The 18,181-nt window shown below is 37.7% G+C and overlaps 1 protein-coding gene across 3 annotated transcripts in view; it reads left to right on the top strand.

The window, feature by feature from the left end:
* Nucleotides 1-17,549, top strand: part of FBXO38 (F-box protein 38) — a 30,803-nt gene extending 13,254 nt beyond the window's left edge. The window contains exons 11-23 of one of the 3 annotated variants that reach the window (XM_087709658.1): nucleotides 982-1,124; nucleotides 2,259-2,478; nucleotides 3,729-3,848; nucleotides 4,987-5,040; nucleotides 5,158-5,337; nucleotides 7,418-8,116; nucleotides 9,722-9,822; nucleotides 10,164-10,266; nucleotides 10,872-11,038; nucleotides 11,497-11,642; nucleotides 12,509-12,612; nucleotides 13,512-13,625; nucleotides 16,680-17,549. In XM_087709658.1, the coding sequence (XP_087565784.1) occupies nucleotides 982-1,124; nucleotides 2,259-2,478; nucleotides 3,729-3,848; nucleotides 4,987-5,040; nucleotides 5,158-5,337; nucleotides 7,418-8,116; nucleotides 9,722-9,822; nucleotides 10,164-10,266; nucleotides 10,872-11,038; nucleotides 11,497-11,642; nucleotides 12,509-12,612; nucleotides 13,512-13,625; nucleotides 16,680-16,858 (2,330 nt within the window). In that variant the 3' untranslated portion in view covers nucleotides 16,859-17,549. The remainder of the gene's footprint in view (nucleotides 1-981; nucleotides 1,125-2,258; nucleotides 2,479-3,728; nucleotides 3,849-4,986; nucleotides 5,041-5,157; nucleotides 5,338-7,417; nucleotides 8,117-9,721; nucleotides 9,823-10,163; nucleotides 10,267-10,871; nucleotides 11,039-11,496; nucleotides 11,643-12,508; nucleotides 12,613-13,511; nucleotides 13,626-16,679) is intronic. The other 2 variants (XM_087709657.1, XM_087709656.1) reach the window with 2 other exon arrangements.
* The last annotated feature ends 632 nt before the right edge of the window (nucleotides 17,550-18,181 follow it).

Raw genomic sequence — 18,181 nt, 5'->3', positions numbered from 1 at the left:
TTTTAAAAAATTTGCCCCTTCAAAACCTTGGTGCGTCTATATTTGTCTTATACTCTGAAAAATATGGTAATTACCATATTTTTCAGAGTATAAGACACACCTTTTTTCTTCAAACGAGGCTGAAAATCTGGGTGGGTCTTATATACCGAATACAGCATTTGTTGCCTCCTGAAGCCCCGCCCTCCTTCACCAAAATGGCCGTGCATAGCCTTATGGAGGCTTTCAGAGAGCTCCTGGGGGCTGAGGAGGGCAGAAATGAACAAAAACTGGTTGTTTTTTGTCCCCCCCCCCCCAGGCCCCAGCAGCACTCTATAACCTTCCTTAAGGCTATGCATGCAATTTTTTTTGACAAAAAGGGCCTGTTTTTGTAAACAATGGGCCGTTTTTGCTTGCTTTTGCCCCACCCCCCACCCCTCCCAGAAACACTCTGCAAGCCCCCCCCCCCAAGGCTATCCATGCCCTTTTTTGGAAAAAAAATGGGCCCATTTTTGCAAAAACGGTAGCATTTTTGGTAGGTTTGCAGAGTGCAAAAACGTCTCCCCTCCCCTTTGGAAAGTTCTTTAACTGATTGATGAGAATTTCATTGATCAAGTGCTGTGCCACCAGAAACAAAGTCTTAGGCGCTGTAGATTGTCAGCGATAAATACCCCTGGAAACATCTACCTACCCTCCCTCTCTCTCCCTACCTACCTACTGTATTTCTCTCTCTATTCCTCTACCTACCTATCTACTCTCTCTTTCTCTCTCTCCCTCCCTCCCTCCCTCCCTCCCCCTACCTACCTACTATATTTCTCTCTCTTTCTCCCCCTCTCTATCCCTATATCTACCTACTTTTTTTTTTTTTTTAATTTGCCTCTTCAAAACCTTGGTGCGTCTTATACTCCGGTGCATCTAATACTCTGAAAAATACAGTATTTATTGAAACTTGGAAAGGGCATTTAGCAAAAGAGATTGTGATAAGCCCATTTGTTTTTTCTGTAGATCATTCAAGATGGACTCGGCTTTTTGATCTCACCCTGGTGAGATGCCATGCAATAAAACTAGACTCTTTTAGTCAGTTTATTGAATTACTACCAAGCCTGGAGTTTATCTCTCTGGACCAGATGTTTCGGGAACCACCCAAGGTGACCATAAAAAAATTATAAGTGTTGAAGTGTGCACCAAACCCACCATATTAAGCTTCTACTGAATGCTTTTAAATAGATAACATTTCATTTGGTTAAGGTATAGAATTAAAATCCTATGCAGGCAATCACCTGCTCATACAAAGGGTAAGCCTGAGTTGAAAACATGAGCCTTCCATAAGCTTCATCATAATTTTCCTGTGTTTTCCTGCATCCTATTTTTAGTAGTTTTTCATGCAATAGAAGTGTGGTAATTTGAAAGAAAATGTTCAAAGCAGCAGTGATGGTCGGAATCTGGGAACAGAACTTATGTGCACTCTACATCTCAAGTCAGATTAATTCTGCATAATGATAAGACATAAGTGTTGAAAACTAGCTCAGTATTGCAAGTTACAATAGAAGTATCAAGCTAGAGGCTGATCATAATCATACAGTAATCCTTGAGGTACTACAGATTTAATGACCGTTCAAAGTTACAGCAAGCACACACACACACACCCCGCAGCTCAAAAGCTGTATACGACCCTGTTTCAAAGTTAAGAATTCCACAGAATGAAGAATGACCAGGTGGGTTCTGTAGAATTCTTAATTTTTTGGAGATGCCGCAGCACACCCATCCATCAATTCCACCACCACCCACCACCCAAAAAATATCCTTCACTGCCAGGTCCCCAAAGGCATTGGACTCACCGGATTCCAAATAGTCCTCTTCAACGACCCTCAGCCATTACCAAACCAGGTCAGGTTACAATAGTCAATTTTTTCTATCCAGCGTGAAGTAACTCTGCAAAAAAGCTTCTTTTTTTTCAAAGTAAGTCAGCAATGAAGCTTCAAAGAAGCTGCTTTGGTACTTCCTTAATGCTAAAAAGTATTATTTATCCTCATATTAAGATAATATACAAAGATAAAAGAACAGTGTCAACACAGCGAAAAGCATCAGTGTTTATACAACCTATCATCAAGAAGGGTTTACTGCCATTTCAGAAGTATTCGGTCTTCTCTAGAGAAGAGCATTGAAGAGTCAGAAATAGTCACTTTGCATTCAAATGTCACAGTTTTCTGTAATTTTGTGATCTTTGATTAATACTGTAACTTTTGTGAGTTGTCGGTCAGTAACCCTTTAATGTATTTCAGGGTTGTGCTCGTGTAGGTCTGAGTGCAGGTACAGGAATTGGAGTTTCCTCTGCTTTGGTGAGCAACCAGAACTCCAACAATGAAAATGATAACAATAATAATCACCAGAACAATAATGCCAATATTCACCATAATAACCACCAGCAACCAAATGATCAAAATGAAGAGAATGAATTGCGACAGGAGGAACAGATGGAGGAACAGCAGAATGCAGCAGATGGTAAGTTTTATTAATAATTTCTAATATTTTTTAATAATATGATTGTTTGTCTGTATATGATATATAGGCCACGAACAAGGAGAAGAAGAAAAATATTGTCCTCTCCTTCCAAGAAAGTTTCACAACTTATTTTTTCTTCACTTCTAACTTAATTGCAATCACTAAACTAATTCTTTATGCTCTGCTTTTTTTTCTCCATTCAGTCATGCCCAATTTTCAGCAACTGCCTGAACAAGTCCTTACAGTTTGTTAAGTTATGCCATTGCCTTTTTCCTAGGTCCAGAGAAAATGACTAGCCCAAGGTTACCCAGCTGGTTTTATTCTTCAGGAGGATTAGAATTCACGTCTCCCAGTTTCTAGCCTGATGCCTTAACCACTGCACCAAACTGGCTTTCATGCTATACTTAAACCTGTACAATGTATCTATGTTCATCCTTGTATGTGTTGTGTATGTAAAATCCAAAGTGTCCTATAAACAATTTATTTCTCTTTTGCTATACAAGTGTGCTTATTGAGCTATAATAAGCCACCATTTACATAACATGCATTTAGTTGGCAACTGCTGCTGAAATGTTAGCTTTGCAGAATCTTTCAATATTTGTGTGTGGTGTGCACATGCTCCTTCAAGGCAGTGTTAACCTGCTAAGTTTTCTTGGCAAGATTTTCAAAAGTGATTTGCCATTACCTTTTTTTAATGAGAAAGTGACTGGCCAGAGATCACAATTGATCAGTTTCCTGATTTCCTGATTTATAGTGCTTTAACCACTGTACCAAACTTTCAGTCGTTTTCATATTATTACATTTATAAAGTGATTAAAGATAGGAACAAAGAGAAAAATAGGGGGTGGGGGATGCATTTTCCAAACTCCTATTTTGAATTAGTATGTTAAAGAGTGCCAATGAACAGATGGAAACCAATTTAAAGAAACTAGAACAAAGATGGAAAAATATATTGCAATTCTGTACATTAGAGTTACTGTAGATTTTGTAGAATTAAAATCTTTTTATTGTAAGCATTCTTATCTTTTAGTTTGGAAACTACATTTTCTCTCTCAGATTACGTTATACAGTACAACATGGAAAGCCTCCATCAAAATTTAAAAATGGTCCATTATTTATTTCCAGACTTAAGAGTGATGCTGTTCCACTTGAAAGATTTCCTACATAAACAGCTATACATGAACATCTACCAACATCTACCATAGAGATGTTCTTGTTTTTATCTGAATCATTCTTATTTGTTTTTACAGCACTGAATGAGATAGAGGAGGTGGCACAGGAAGATGGAGTGGCTTTGGTAGAGAGCCACAGTGAAGCAATTGCAACTAATCAAGCACTTCTTCCTATGGAAATTGATGAAGAGCAAGCAGGTAATTTTCATGTCAACATCCTTTTCTTATTTACCTCTTTCACAGGCTGCATGCAAATTTGTTTATTGCTGTTAAGGTTCACCAAGATAGTATTACTATTAGAATAAATGGTACAGTTTAAAGTGGCATAGTTTGAAGTTAAACATCTGATATTGACATTAGTTGATTTCAAATATTAAATCAATTTTCTGTTTGAAAATTTTGTTTTCTATACAAAACTTTTCTGTACAGCAATTGTTACATTGCTTTGGGAATAGACCATTGATTCATTGAATTGATTAAGTGACATCAAGTCATTTTCAACTTCTAATAACTGCATAGATTTTCCTATATTGCTGATGTGGAGGTTTAGATTCATTGCTAAAATATAAGTTTGTTTGTTTATTTATATTATATTGCATTATACATATATAATGTTAATAGTTCTAGCAATGTGCATGGTATACCACATTAACCTTGTTCTGACGACCAAAACACTTTACTTGCTACTCTGCTATTCAGTTGAGATACGATTATGCATCTCTTTTCTTTCCTTCCTGGCCAAGAAAACATTACTTCCAACCAACAAGAAGGCTCTTAGTAACCACTGGTTGTCATTGCGACATCTGATAGTTTTCATTTTGCTCTCTTTTTTGCTATATTTATGCAACAGAATACATTTGTATCATTTTACAAATATACAGCTAGATTAATCTATTTGCATTGTATGGTACTAATTGATTGTGGCAGGAAGGGACTAGTAGAAGATTTGGAGAACATCAAAAACAAAACCTAATTTGCCTACTCATGTGAAGTACTCAGACTAGATAGAGATTGGAGTCATATATGCAATGTGACCCTCCCATCCCACTTGGCAGGTCTGAAGGATTACTACCTTTGCATATGCAGCTCTGAATATCATCAGGGCCTGGAAAAAGCAAGAAACACAGTCACACCAATAATTGTGTTTGCATTCATGTGAATGTACACATAGCTCCCTTCAGACTTCCCACCTGAACGTTTGGAAGCAGTGGTGAATCTGCTTTTCTTTAGGACTTCAGTATGTTCAGGTGAATGTCTAAAGGAGGATTATAAAGCATTCCGGCCTGATACAAAACAGAGTACACACTTGTTTTTATTCCTCTCTGTGGTGTTTGAAGGGAACTTGAAGAAGAGAAAAACAGAGATATATGGACTGCGGAAACCCCTTTGGGTAGGTATTCCAAACCTTAATACAAATCTCAGCTAGTTTAGATATATGTTTGAATCAAGGTGAGTCATGACTTAAGGAACATGAATAATTGATTGTTGATGGTCTCGTCTTTTTCAGGACCTAGTGGTCTTCAGCCTAGTGTAAACCTAGCACCAATTACAGTCCATGATTCAGACAGTGAAGAGGAAGATGAAAACATGGCAAGCTCAAGATCCTGTATCACAAAAAGCATTGCACAAAGTTACTCAGATGGAGAGGAAAGAGTTAGAGATCCAGTGGAAATCCAGGAGCCCTTAGGTGAGAGTTTTAATTTCCATGGGTATTTAGTAAAATGGTTTTTCTGTTACAAAATGGGTCTGCATAGCACTTCAAATTGTGTTGAGAAGAGCAATTTTGAAATACCAAAACATTTGGAAAACCAAATGCACCAGTATAGAATAGGTAGCACCTGACTCAAACAATAACGTGGGAGGTATCTCGGAATCTTAGTGGACAATCACTTAAGTATGAGCCAGCAATGTGCTGCAGTTGCTAAATAAAGCTAGTGCAGTCCTAGTCTTCATCAACAGAGGGATAAGATCATTTGAAGTGTTAGTACTGCTTTATACTGCACTCGCAAGGACATGCTTGGAATATTGCATCCAGTTTTGGTCACCATGATACAGAAAAGATGTTGAGATTTTAAGAGGAGTACAGAGAAGAACAAGAAAGATGATTAGAGCAGGCTAAAACATACAATGTATGGTTGTAGGAACTGGTTATCTCTAGTCTAATGAAGAGCAGCATTAGAGGAGACATGATAGCAGTCTTCCAATATCTGAGGTTTTATGGTTTTTATCTAATTGTGTGTTGCCCAAGTCCACTTTTGGTGAGAAGGAGAGTTACATAGCTTTGATTAATAAATAATAAATATAGGTTTTCAAATCCTATTTTAATAGGACATTCACACTTTTTGTAGAAGCAGAGTATACATACAGCTTTGATCACCTTAACAGTAGCATTGTTCAATAAAGATTCCTTTTCAGAATTAATATTGAAGTACAGTCTATGCACTACTGAAACTCTTCTATTTGATTAGTTGTAACCATTAATTGGGCAAATCATGCATTATATTGAATCAACATACTTTAAATGGTCTGATTTAAAAATGTCCAAAATCCAGGACCCATGAATTATGGCTGCTTCAGTATTGCTGTGTGACCATACTGCTGTGGTTACATGATCATCTTTCCAACACTCCCTGCCAGTTCGTACAAGGAAAATCAATGGGCAAGCCAACAGAAGTTGGAAATTGTTTTTGTTTTGGCCTTTTTCCCCCTACATCCATTCTATTTCTCTGGAAATAGGAAATGTCTCTGAAATGATGACCCAGTAAGTTATAGATTGTCTAGTTTGTTTTAAAAAGAGTTTAGCATTAAATGCAGTCATGGATTGTATTTTGAGTTTAACTAGAGCTTGGAATTTTAAATAAACAAGGGTGTTAAACTGAAGTTTGATGGATGGAATCATGCTATAAGTTCTCTTAAATTCATACATAGGAAGACACTGAATTAATGTGGCTGTTTTCTCTCTCCTCTTGGGTTTTAAGGAGGTGAAGTGAATATGTGTGTTTCAGAATTTATAAGGTTCATTTGCAGTAATCTGAACTAAAGCCGTTGGGTTCTAATGCAATTTGTAAAATACTCAATTTGTTCAAATTTGTTTCAGAATGATAATCTAACATTTATGATTCCTTGCAGAATTCTACTTATATTAATATAATTAATTGGTGCTCTGAGAGCTTGGTTGTTTTCTTGCAGATGTTTCATTACCAAACTGGGTTGACATCAACATCACTAACATTGATATCTGCAAGAAAGCATCTGCAAGAAAACAACCAAGTTCTGAGAGCATCAAAGACTTCTCATTTCAAACTTGAGCTACAAAAATTACAACTTTACTTTTCACACCTCTAACTGAAATTTAGTGTTTCCAACAGAATAATTTATAGACTTTAAATTCCAAAACTCATTTGTTAATTTCAATAAACCTCATTATCTAAAATTACTTGCTTTTTAAAAAAATGTTTTGATAACTATGGCAGTTGCAGTTGCACAAGGACCTCATGACTCTCTTGCCCTGACAAACTGCCTGTGCTTCAGCTCTCCTCACCTGCCCATCTCTGCCCTTTTTGACCACCCTTACTCTACCACTTACCTCTGCTAGCCTCTGCTATTCCCTGCTGCTTTCTGCTATCTAATTTCTATCACTACATAGTTTTTTAGCCTGAGTTTTCTAGTCTAATCAGCCTAAGATTTACATTGATGTGTCCTGTAATTGTCTGTGTTGCAAGCTTTGCATTACTTTATATTGCTCTTCTGCTTTTCCAATATTGCAGCAGTGAGTGGTAAAGGCAAAGCTCCACTACGGAAAAGATGTAGTGCCAGTCGGGTGAAACTTTTTCTTTCTGAGGAGAGCAGCTGTGAAAAGGGCTGTCAAGTCACCAGTGAGCAGATTAAAGCAGATATGAAAGCAGCCAGTGATGTGACCACAGAAAAAAATAAAAACAAAGATTGTAACTCAAGCTGTAGTGGGGACACTGGACCTCCAGGAAGCTCGTCCTCTGCTGCTTCTCAAAGCCTGGAAGATGTCAGGAAAGTAGATAGCTCTACTGAATCCCTTTCTGTAGCTGCAGAGGATTCTGAGAAATGTCTCTGTAGGAATGAAGATTCCAGTGAACGGGATGATGAAGATAATTCTTTATGCTCCAGGTGTTCCTGCTATGTGCCTCAGAGCCAGCAAAAGAGAACTAATGGTGCTTCTGATGATGAATGTCCATCTACCAGTGGAGCCTCTGGTACAAATGGGCCATCTGTGGGAGGAGCAGAACTTTCTCTGAGAACATTAACAAACTCTGATTCCTCAGGGGAAGGCAGCAATGAGAGGACTAATGAGGGTGTCTGTGGGACTGCTAATGAGGAGGGCAGTAATGTACAACAACCACCGTTTGAAGTGGAATACAATGAAGATTATCCTCGTAGGCCTTTAACAAGAGCCAGAAGTAAACTTTCCCATGTGCCATTGGTGTCTCAGCCAGGTAGGATTACATTATGTAAATTACTGTCTTGTATAAAGTGTCTTGCTTTGTCAGCCTAGCTCCAAAGGAGTCTAGAATACAAAAGTGATATATTACTATAATAGCAGAAATGCCTTCTTAAAATTATTATCCCAATTCTTGTATTAACAGATCTGCATGTGAATAGAAATGGAAGAACGAAAGCTGCTTTAGAATGACATTTTTGAGTTGATTTCATATAGGAGTCCTATTATGGTATTGCATTGTAGTTCTATACTTGTTTTCTCAGTATAGTTCTTTCAATGATATTCTCTAACCACTTTGATATGACTCCCACAGAACCTGTACTGTACATTCCCTAAGAATTTTAGCAATGTTGAACACCTGCCTAATAAGGTGAACCAAGAAATACTGTCAGCACACGACAGAGATATTGTTAACCATGTTCTATAGTCAGTTCTTCAGTTTAAAATATATACTCAGGGAAATAAATACCCAAGGGTAATTCTTGCATGTTTCATCTTTCTTACGTGATTATTTATTTTCCAAATGAATGGTACTGTATTTTAATTAAAATGACAATAGGAATTTTGAATGCCTTCATCATTGTTTATGTGGAACTCAAATGATTTCTATCACAGTGATTGTCATCTCACATTGTTGCTTCATTGCAGTTATACAGACAGTAAAATAACATGTATGCTTCAGTTGTAGAGGTCCAAAATATGAACTGAATTAAACAAAAGGAAATGTAATCCTAATGCTCAGTTTTGAGAATTTTCTCTCTTCAGATGTATGTTTCTTTCATTATAAAGCTGTTCGCAAAATGCCATTATTTGTGTATGTGTATATAGATATATGTATTCATATGCACATATACATAATTTTCATCAGCATTTCCAGGGCATTTTTGCTATGATCGTATCTGTGATATTACATCTGGGCTTGTAGAATTTACATTTGTTTATAAAGTGACATGACAAACAGTTAAATCTCTTGGGAAGTGGTACTTCCAACACTTTGGCAGAAATTATCATTATTATGAAGTAAATATCAGTTAATTATTAGTTACTCTGTATTCCTTCTGTAATCTGAGGTTTGATACAGCAGTTTCACATTCTCTAATGTATGAATAGATTTAAATATTTAATCCTGAGAAGTCTGCATTATGTAACTTAAACTTAGAATCATGTCATTTTATTTAATTGTACAGTACACATGTAATCCCATTTGTGTGAAGTCATAAAAAGAAAATACTATGCAGAACTTTTCTGCTTTCCTCAACAGACTAAATGAAACTTGGTAAAACTTCAGCCTATTGGTATCATTTTAACATATTTTATCGTTTCTTCATTTTTTTCTTGTATTTCAGGGTAGACCAATTTCATTGTATACATGATGTACAATGACAATAAAAGCTATACTACTGTAGGCTAAAATGTATTTTTTCCAAAAGAACTAGTTCTTAATATTTTGTCAGATTGACTGGCCACTGGCCACCATTCTGAAATTGATTTTGGAATCTTAATTCTGTCTAGCAATTTTTAAGGAAATCATCAAGATACATCATTATTGTCAGTATTTAAGTGTCACAATTGTAACCAATCATTTATTTTGCCTTCTCAGAAGCAGCCAAACCAAAATCTCGGAATTCAGTGAAGAGAAAACGGACAGCTGACAAATCCACAAGCACCAGTGATCCTGTGATTGAGGATGACCACATCCAGGTGAGTACTTTGGGTCAGAATTATGGACAATCAATCATTCAGGTTGATTGAAACTTGTCTTTTCTAAATATATTTTCTTGCTAAGTTGATTGCATATAATTTGCACTTCAGTATCAGCCAGAGTAGCCAGTGTTTTCCAGTTAAGAACATTGCAGATGCCAGTAGAGAAGGAGAAAGATTTTCTAAGAAAAGAGAATTTCAGATATAGATCCCCATTTTCAGTGCTGCCCACATTTTGTCATTCAACATTAGGTGTCCTGGCAATTAATAATTAGACTGGTTAATTGGTTTGGCATGGTCCTTTTAGTAATTTTTTTTAACTCTAAAAATAAATTCTCTAGGTTTTGACACTAAAATCAAAAAACCTTGTTGGAATCACCTTGACTAACTGCGGCATAACAGACCTGGTGCTGAAAGACTGCCCTAAAATGATGTTCATTCACGGTATGTACATTTTGTTTCTTAAAGCTTGAGAAATATTCTTGAAATTTGATGGAACTGATGGAGTATTCTTAACAAGCTGAACCATAAATTTCTTTTAAATAAATAAATAAATAATAAAATAAATAATATGGTTTCTCCACTTCTATAAACATGCTTTATTCGAGGAAATCAGATCAGTAATAAAATATAGAATCAGAGTTAAACGTGATGGTTTAGGTCATCACAATCAATCTCCTCAGTACATTCTATGATAGAGTATCTGCTTCTCTGGTTATTTGGTTAGACCACTATGGACTAAATGCATTTAAAATGTCGCACATTACCTCTATTCCTAGTTAAATCAATAAAGAGGCTCGTGGATGTAAATATTTAAAACATTCATATCTTTGTCTTGGCCCCAATGACTCTTCTAGGTTGGTGACTCCAACTGTTGCCTTTTCAAAGCAATATCATGCAAATTAAGCTAACTGTCCATGCTAAAGTGTTTCATAAAGATGACATTAGCAGTCTGAGAATAGTTTCTTCATTTCGTGTCACACAGCTGTAATATTAAATGACTAATTTTTTTATGTATAATTGTTTACTTGGTTGCTTTTCCCCTTTAGCCACTAGGTGTCGTGTTCTTAAGCACTTAAAAGTAGAGAATGCACCTATTGTCAATCGCTTTGATTATGCTCAGTGCAAGAAATTAAATATGGATCAGGTCCTAGATCAGATACTCAGGATGCCTCCAGAAAGAAACCGGATTATTTACCTTCGTCCAATGCAACAGGTATGTAGCTAGCTTTCATTTAAGCCAAAGAGTTTGTGTATTGTTCTATACGCTGCTATTTTTTCTTTTTAGCATAAGACTACTAGCATAAACTGACTTTAATGGAAAATATTAATAGATTTTTTATTCATCTTATGTTTGTTGCACTGTTATATCAGTACTTCCCAAACCCGGGTAAATTACCCCAAATGGCTACATGTCCTTTAAATAAAGGTTGTTTCTCACTTCTATAAACATGCTGTATTGGAGGAAATCAGATCAGTAATAAAATATAGAATCATAGAATAGGTTTTTTTTTTTGAGGGGTAATAATACATGAATCTATTGCTCATCACAGGGACAATTAAATTATGCCACGTTTAGTAAAATAGATTCAGAAATCTTCAAAAGTATTCTTATGGTAAGCATTACTGAAATTATCTGTCTGCAGAAATGTATTTTGCTATCCCATTTTACAGGTTGACACTCTGACTCTTGAGCAAAAAATATTTAGTGGTCCTTATCCATATCATATCTGTGTCATTCATGAATTCAGTAATCCTCCAAATGTTCGCAATAAAGTCCGGATTCGCAGCTGGATGGACACAATAGCAAATATCAATCAGTAAGTCAGCTAACCATGTGCTCTTTAATTCCAAACATTTATGTTTGTGTTTCTGTTTGTGAGTATACGCATTCCTCAGAATTGAATTGGACAGAAGAGTTCCAGCTTCAAGATGACGGCATTGATTTTTTTTCAAATAATACAGTTGGTCTGATTTGGCTCAGGTAGAAGAAGCCTGAATTATTATATTAATGGCAGTCTTTAAAGTCAGATATCTTTTGAAAGATTTTGTTCTTTTGGAGTTTTAGAAAGAATAGTAGTGGTAGTATTATTATTTAAACTTGTATGCTTCCCAATTTGCAATGATTCTGAGCACCTTACAACCTTACAATAAAAAAAAATTACAATCAAATCAATAAAACATAAAAGTTAAATATTAAATGTGCCCTGCATGATGAAATGAGGGATCTCACACTTCCTTGCCAAAGCCCTGGGTGAAGAGCCAATAGATACATAAATTCACACATACATATATAGTTTCTGTGTGTTTGTGACTGAATAACTATATTAATAATTATTTCAGCTTATATTTTACACATGGAGTAAGGTTAAATCACACTCTAGCACAACTGTACTTGTTACTTTATTATCTGAAAGAGTAGTCAACAAATTGATTCCCTTATGTGTTCTGCAATTACCTTGAATATTTACTTACGTAATGATGAATCTAAATTGAATAAGTAGATAAAATGAATGGGAGTTGAAGACCTACAACTGCCAACAAATGAAGGAGGCTGGGAATGATGAGTTAGATACATCTATAAAGTGTCAGTTTGGGAAAGTCCTATTTGTAATTTCAATGTCTTAGGTTGTTTTTGATAACTATCTCATTTATTTTCATATGTTTTCTTCATTTGGTTCTTCAGAGAGCTTATTAAATATGAATTCTTTCCTGAAGCCACACGAACAGAAGACGATCTAAAAAAATATACAAGATATCCTTGGGGAAGAGATATTTACACTCTAGAAGGTAGGTATTACAGAGAACTTGAAAGCAGTTATAAAAATTTCTTAAGAAAAGATTCTCAAATTATAGCCTATATGTTAGACAACAAAAAATAGCTCATTCTGGCTTTATAAATTTTTTTAAATTATAAATTACATTTAAAATTTAAATCATATTATAGCAATAGCAGTAGACTTATATACCGCTTCATAGGCCTTTCAGGCCTCTCTAAGCGGTTTACAGAGAGTCAGCATATTGCCCCCAACAATCTGGGTCCTCATTTTACCCACCTTGGAAGGATGGAAGGCTGAGTCAACCCTGAGCCGGTGAGATTTGAACCGCTGACCTGCTGATCTAGCAGTAGCCTGCAGTGCTGCATTTAACCACTGCGCCACCTTGGCTCTTTTATATGTAAATATATTATATATTATATTTATATGTAAATATTTAAATATAAATTATATTTTAAACATAATTTATTTTTCATGATGAAAATGTGAAATGTCTGCAGGAAGAAAAATTTCAGTTGACATATGGATAATATGCATATGGTATTAAAAACATTTTGATATCCTTAGTTCAGTACAGTTCAGCAGAACAAAATGACAGCACAGGAGAGGAACAATTTCCTCCCAGTGGTAGACTTCTCTGTTAAAAGTGACGTGTGCCACAGGCACACATAATGTAAAGGGCATAGAACGTATATGTAGGCCATGTTTCACCTATAAATGTGTCAGATATACAAAAGAGGTGCAACTAGTATGTCTCCTCATTCTATTGTGTATAACTTGCAAATTACCAAATATCTGTCTTATTTTATGAATGCTGCTTCAACAAGTGCCTAAGACAGTTGTAGGCAAAGCAAACTTATTTCAATTGAAAAAAGAAGTTCAGAGACCTATTTTCTGGCTGTTAAACTGTAGGTGTTGTGGATGGAGCTCCCTATTCAATGATAACCGATTTTCCATGGTTGAGGTCCCTGAGGACAGCTGATCCTAATGGCTATGCAAGATATGATTTTGAAGATGATGAAAGGAGTAAGTAAACATTTGAGTGCCCTGTGTTTACCAGGGAACCTGAAGCATTATACAGTTACGTAGTTTCATTTTAAACAAAAGTGTAATATAGTTACAGTGTTACAGGCAGGGACGTGCAGTCACTAGAGGCAGGGGAGGCGGGGCCTCACCAGTCTCCTGAGGGAAAGAAAGAATTTTAAATAATTTTTTTTAAATAATTAAAGCCAGGGTAGTTGCTACCAGATTCAAAGTCACAGTGGCTTGGTGTCTGCTCTCCGTGTTAACTATGGGAGGAGGCTAGAGAACTCGGAGCCTCTTTTGCCTAAGGAATTGTTCGCCTTTTAAAAGTTAAGGCGGAGTTAACAAGCGAAAACTTTCATATGCAAAAGAGGCACTGATTCTCCCGCCTCCTGATCGGGGAGCAGCGAATCATGCCTTAGGAGCACGCTTACGTTGAGCACGCTTACGTTGGCCGGACAAGAGGAGAGTTGAGAGAGTTTCCACAGCTGGAAAAGGTGGATCGGACGGAGGGAGGGGGGGATTCAAATTTATTGTAATTTAATTTGTAATTTTTTTATTGTGAGGTCTGTGTGCGTGTGGTTTTTTTTCTTTCTTCACAGCGGTGGGGTCGGAGGAGGCAGGGGAGCGAGGCGGTGGAGCGCAGAGGCGGCAGGGACGTTCTCGCCGCTGTGTCCCAACAGGCCAGGTGTCTCGCGTTTATGTCCGCCATAAACGTGAGACGCCTGGCCTGTTGGACACAGTGGTGGCAGGGGAGAAATGGGCTGGGTGGGCTGGATGGCTGGGGAAGGGGGAGCCCTTTAAAGCCCTGCTGCCGCGCCTTCCCAGCAAGATTTCCTTTCGGCTTGCGGTTTCCTTTGCCTGCCTTAACCAAAGCTTGGCGCCCTGCCTCAGCTTTCGCGCTCTCCCTCTCTCAGCTGTGCAGCAGCTTTGGCAGCAGCTCTCGGCCTACGGCAGCAACATCGCGCAGGCTGTGGAAGGAGGAGGAGGAGGAGGGGGAACCAAGAGAGGCGTTTAACGGGCATGCGCCCCACAGCCAGGACCGTCATTGCGCCTCAAGCCGCGTTTCTTCCTGCAAAGCCCTTCGGGCATCAGGCGGAGATCTCGGGTTGCCCGAAGGGCTTTGCAGGAAGAAACGCGGCTTGAGGCGCAATGACGGTCCTGGCTGTGGGGCGCACGCCCGGTAAACACCTCTCTTGGTTCCCTCCTCCTTCTCCTTCCACAGCCTGCATGATGTTGCTGCCGTAGGCCGAGAGCTGCCGCCGACGCTGCTGCACAGCTGAGGGAGGGAGAGCGCGAAAGCAGAGGCAGGGCGCCAAGCTTTGGTTAAGGCAGGCAAGGGAAACCGCGAGCCGAAAGGAAATCTTGCTGGGAAGGCGTGGCAGCAGGGCTTTATAGGGCTCCCCCCTCCCAAGCCATCCAGCCCACCCAGCCCATTCCTCCCCCGCCACCACTGTGTCCAACAGGCCAAGTTGCTGGGAGGAGAAAGTTTGGGCTGCAGAGCAGAGTTTGAACTGCCGAGTGACGTACGGTGAGCTTCATGGCCGGTGAGGGTCCCGCTCTATGGCGGACACGGCGCCGGGGCTTCGGTGGGGCTTTCACGCTTGCCTCACTGGCCATGAAGGTCACCGCACGTCACTGGTTACAGGGAATATCTTTACCTGTGTATTTCTTATTCATGTAATTGTTTTAAATACTTCCATAGCAGTAACAGAGTTTGAAGTGTTCACTTAGGCTATGGAGTCTCTCTATTTCAAAATCTAGATCAAAGCATCAATATCCACAGTAGATGATTGTCTAAACTTGGCTTGAGCAAAGCCCGGGAAAGGTTCTCATCACTTAACTGGTAAATGACTCCATGGTGAATTGCACTTAGGGCATTTTGCCTGCAGGAACTGCCTTTCTGTAATTTATATCCATTATTCTCTAACCTGGAATGTTAGAGGATATTTTCCCTTCATTATCAAATTGGCAAGCTTATTTGTGAAGGAATTGATAGGACATGTGTCCATGTTGTAGAATGCTATCCTTGCTAGCTATTCACTAGCTGACTTTAAAGCATCAGTTAAAGCAAATTTTGGAATAGCAGTTCCAGTCTGCTGTTATAGTTATGTGTGTTGCCCTGCTTGCCTGTTGCGGTATCAGCTGACCTTCCTAAAGAAGCCAAATCTGGCTGCAGCAATTTATGGCTTTAGATGAATTTGGGTAACTTATATAGGAATGTTTGTAGCTAGTGCAATATGAAGTCCAGAATATGAAGATGTTTAGTTTTGGATAAAGAACGCATTTGTTTTTGAATTCTGCATAATATCCTAGTTTTTTTCTTTTAGAGTTTTTTTTTAGAGTTTTTTAGAGTTTTATTGGGATTTATATGCCGCCCTTTTCCCCGAGGGGACTCAGGGCGGCTTACAACCACAAGGGAGGGGGGTGCAGTGTCAAAAACAAAACAGTATGTGAACAAAGAAAAAATAGTAAAAACACAACTTTCGTTCAGCAATCAAACACTCGGGCGGGTAAATTGGAAACCTATCCCCAGGCCTGCTGGGAGAGCCAGATCTTGAGGGCTGCGCGGAAGGTCTGGATAGTGGTGAGGGTACGGATCTCAACGGGGAGATCGTTTTAGTTTTCTAAATCAGTTACGGTATTTGTAAGTTTTTTTCCCCTATAGCAATATGTCAATTATGGATTCCCCCTCTCCCCCCATGGTTAATTGAGAAAGGATTTTAGAGTACTAAAGTGTAGGAAGGCATTCTAGACTGTACTTGTATCTTTTCAAATTCTATAGAGGTATATATGAAAATACTTTATATGACATATTGGCTTCAAGTGGCATTGAAGCCCAACAAGAAAGGAAAAGATCTAATCAAGCTGGGCTTTAAAAGGACATTTATATATCTCATAATTCAAATCGTAATGTTATTAATTTTTCAATGGGAAGCTATTTTTGTGTGATACATTGTTAAATATGGATTTGTATGCCTGATTTAGCATTTATTATGTCATTCTAGTGACAATTGCATTTGTTTCCATTCTCTTTTTCTTTGCATCTAAAATTAGCTACTATTTATGCTCCCCGGAGAAAAGGACAACTGTCAGCAGATATCTGCATGGAAACGATAGGTGAAGAGATCTCTGAACTCCGTCAGATGAAGAAAGGGGTATTCCAGAGGGTAGTTGCTATCTTCATCCATTACTGTGATGTTAATGGAGAGCCAGTAGAGGACGATTACATCTGAATGCATCCAGCTGCAAGCTCTCTCGGGCTTTCCTGTGTTTTGACTGGTATTGCCAGCACAGAAACCAGATGGATTTCACCCACTGCTATAGTGCACTGAGAAATCTTTGAATGTGTGCGGTTCACCATTACCCATCTATTGGAATACTAGTAAATGTATCAGGAGAAGTTGCAGTGAATGCTGAGGACCCTACATAAAAAAAATCCTCATGAAGTTGACTTTATTTCATATGTTTATATTATGAGATTTAATTCAAATTTTATTTTAATGAAGGCAATTAATTATGGCAAGGTAAAACATTTGAATTTCTTAACTCATATAATTCATAGCAGTATATATTTTCTTTTGGTTTGCCAGAAGCAAAACCCTACATATGCTGTGTTCAGGAGCCACAAGAGTCTTTTAATCTGTGCCTTCCCCCCTTGCCTCCCTTACGCATCTAAGAGTCCATTCCGAGTAAATCTGTTGAACAGCCTTTGAGTCTTGTGCATTTTTCAAGGGGAAGCAAAATTGGAAGACCTTAAACCAGTGACAAATGGCAGAAGTGGAAAGAGCAGCCATGCAAATGATATGCAGAAAGCTATCCCAGAAACCAAATTAAAATCAGCTTGAGTGTTCAAATGAAAGCACAAGTGGGATAAAAGGTTCAAGGCAAATAGAAGCAATAAACTAATAAATGAATTTCATCTGTTGCAGTTTTCTTCTTCATTACATATTACTTTCAGGAAAGATGCAAGTACATTCTTTAAAAAAAAAACTAGTCCACTTACATAATTTTCTATGTATGGCTGCTCCTGTTACTTTTGCCTGAATTCTGTGATGCTACTTTTTATATCTATTTGATTGGATTTGCCCAAAACATGTTTCATGAATTCATTTGGTTTCATAATTCTTTTCAACATCTTCTGACGGACTGAATAGTCTCAAAAAATAATATCTTGTGTAATAACTTGTATGCTTATAACTAGTATCATAGAAGTGAGCTAAACCAAATAATATTGCCAGTAGTTATTGTCCTATCAGGATACTTAATTCATCTAAAGTTTATAGTATTTTACTATATAAGTAGATTAATATTTTGTTGAATTTGTTATGTTAATGGATGTGACGTTTATTTCTATTCTAAGAACAGTCAAAAAGAATTGCATTTCAGTTCCATTGTTTATTTGCTGTGTTGTGAACACGGTGTTGTGAACTCTGAAAATGACAACATATTCCTTCCTTCTCTGGATGGCTTTGAGATAGCTAAATTAGTTGCATAATTAGGCATTTCAAAAACAAGATTACCAGTTCTCTCGAGTAATATATTGACAATGAAAGTTA

This window comes from Thamnophis sirtalis, unplaced genomic scaffold (assembly GCF_051295495.1).
Source record: "Thamnophis sirtalis isolate CommonGarterSnake01/CBP01778 unplaced genomic scaffold, rThaSir2_p1.2 scaffold_3, whole genome shotgun sequence".
In the NCBI taxonomy this organism is placed as follows: Eukaryota; Metazoa; Chordata; class Lepidosauria; order Squamata; family Natricidae; genus Thamnophis; species Thamnophis sirtalis.
Note: the sequence above shows the minus strand (reverse complement) of the source record. Positions and strands in the feature narration are given on the sequence as shown.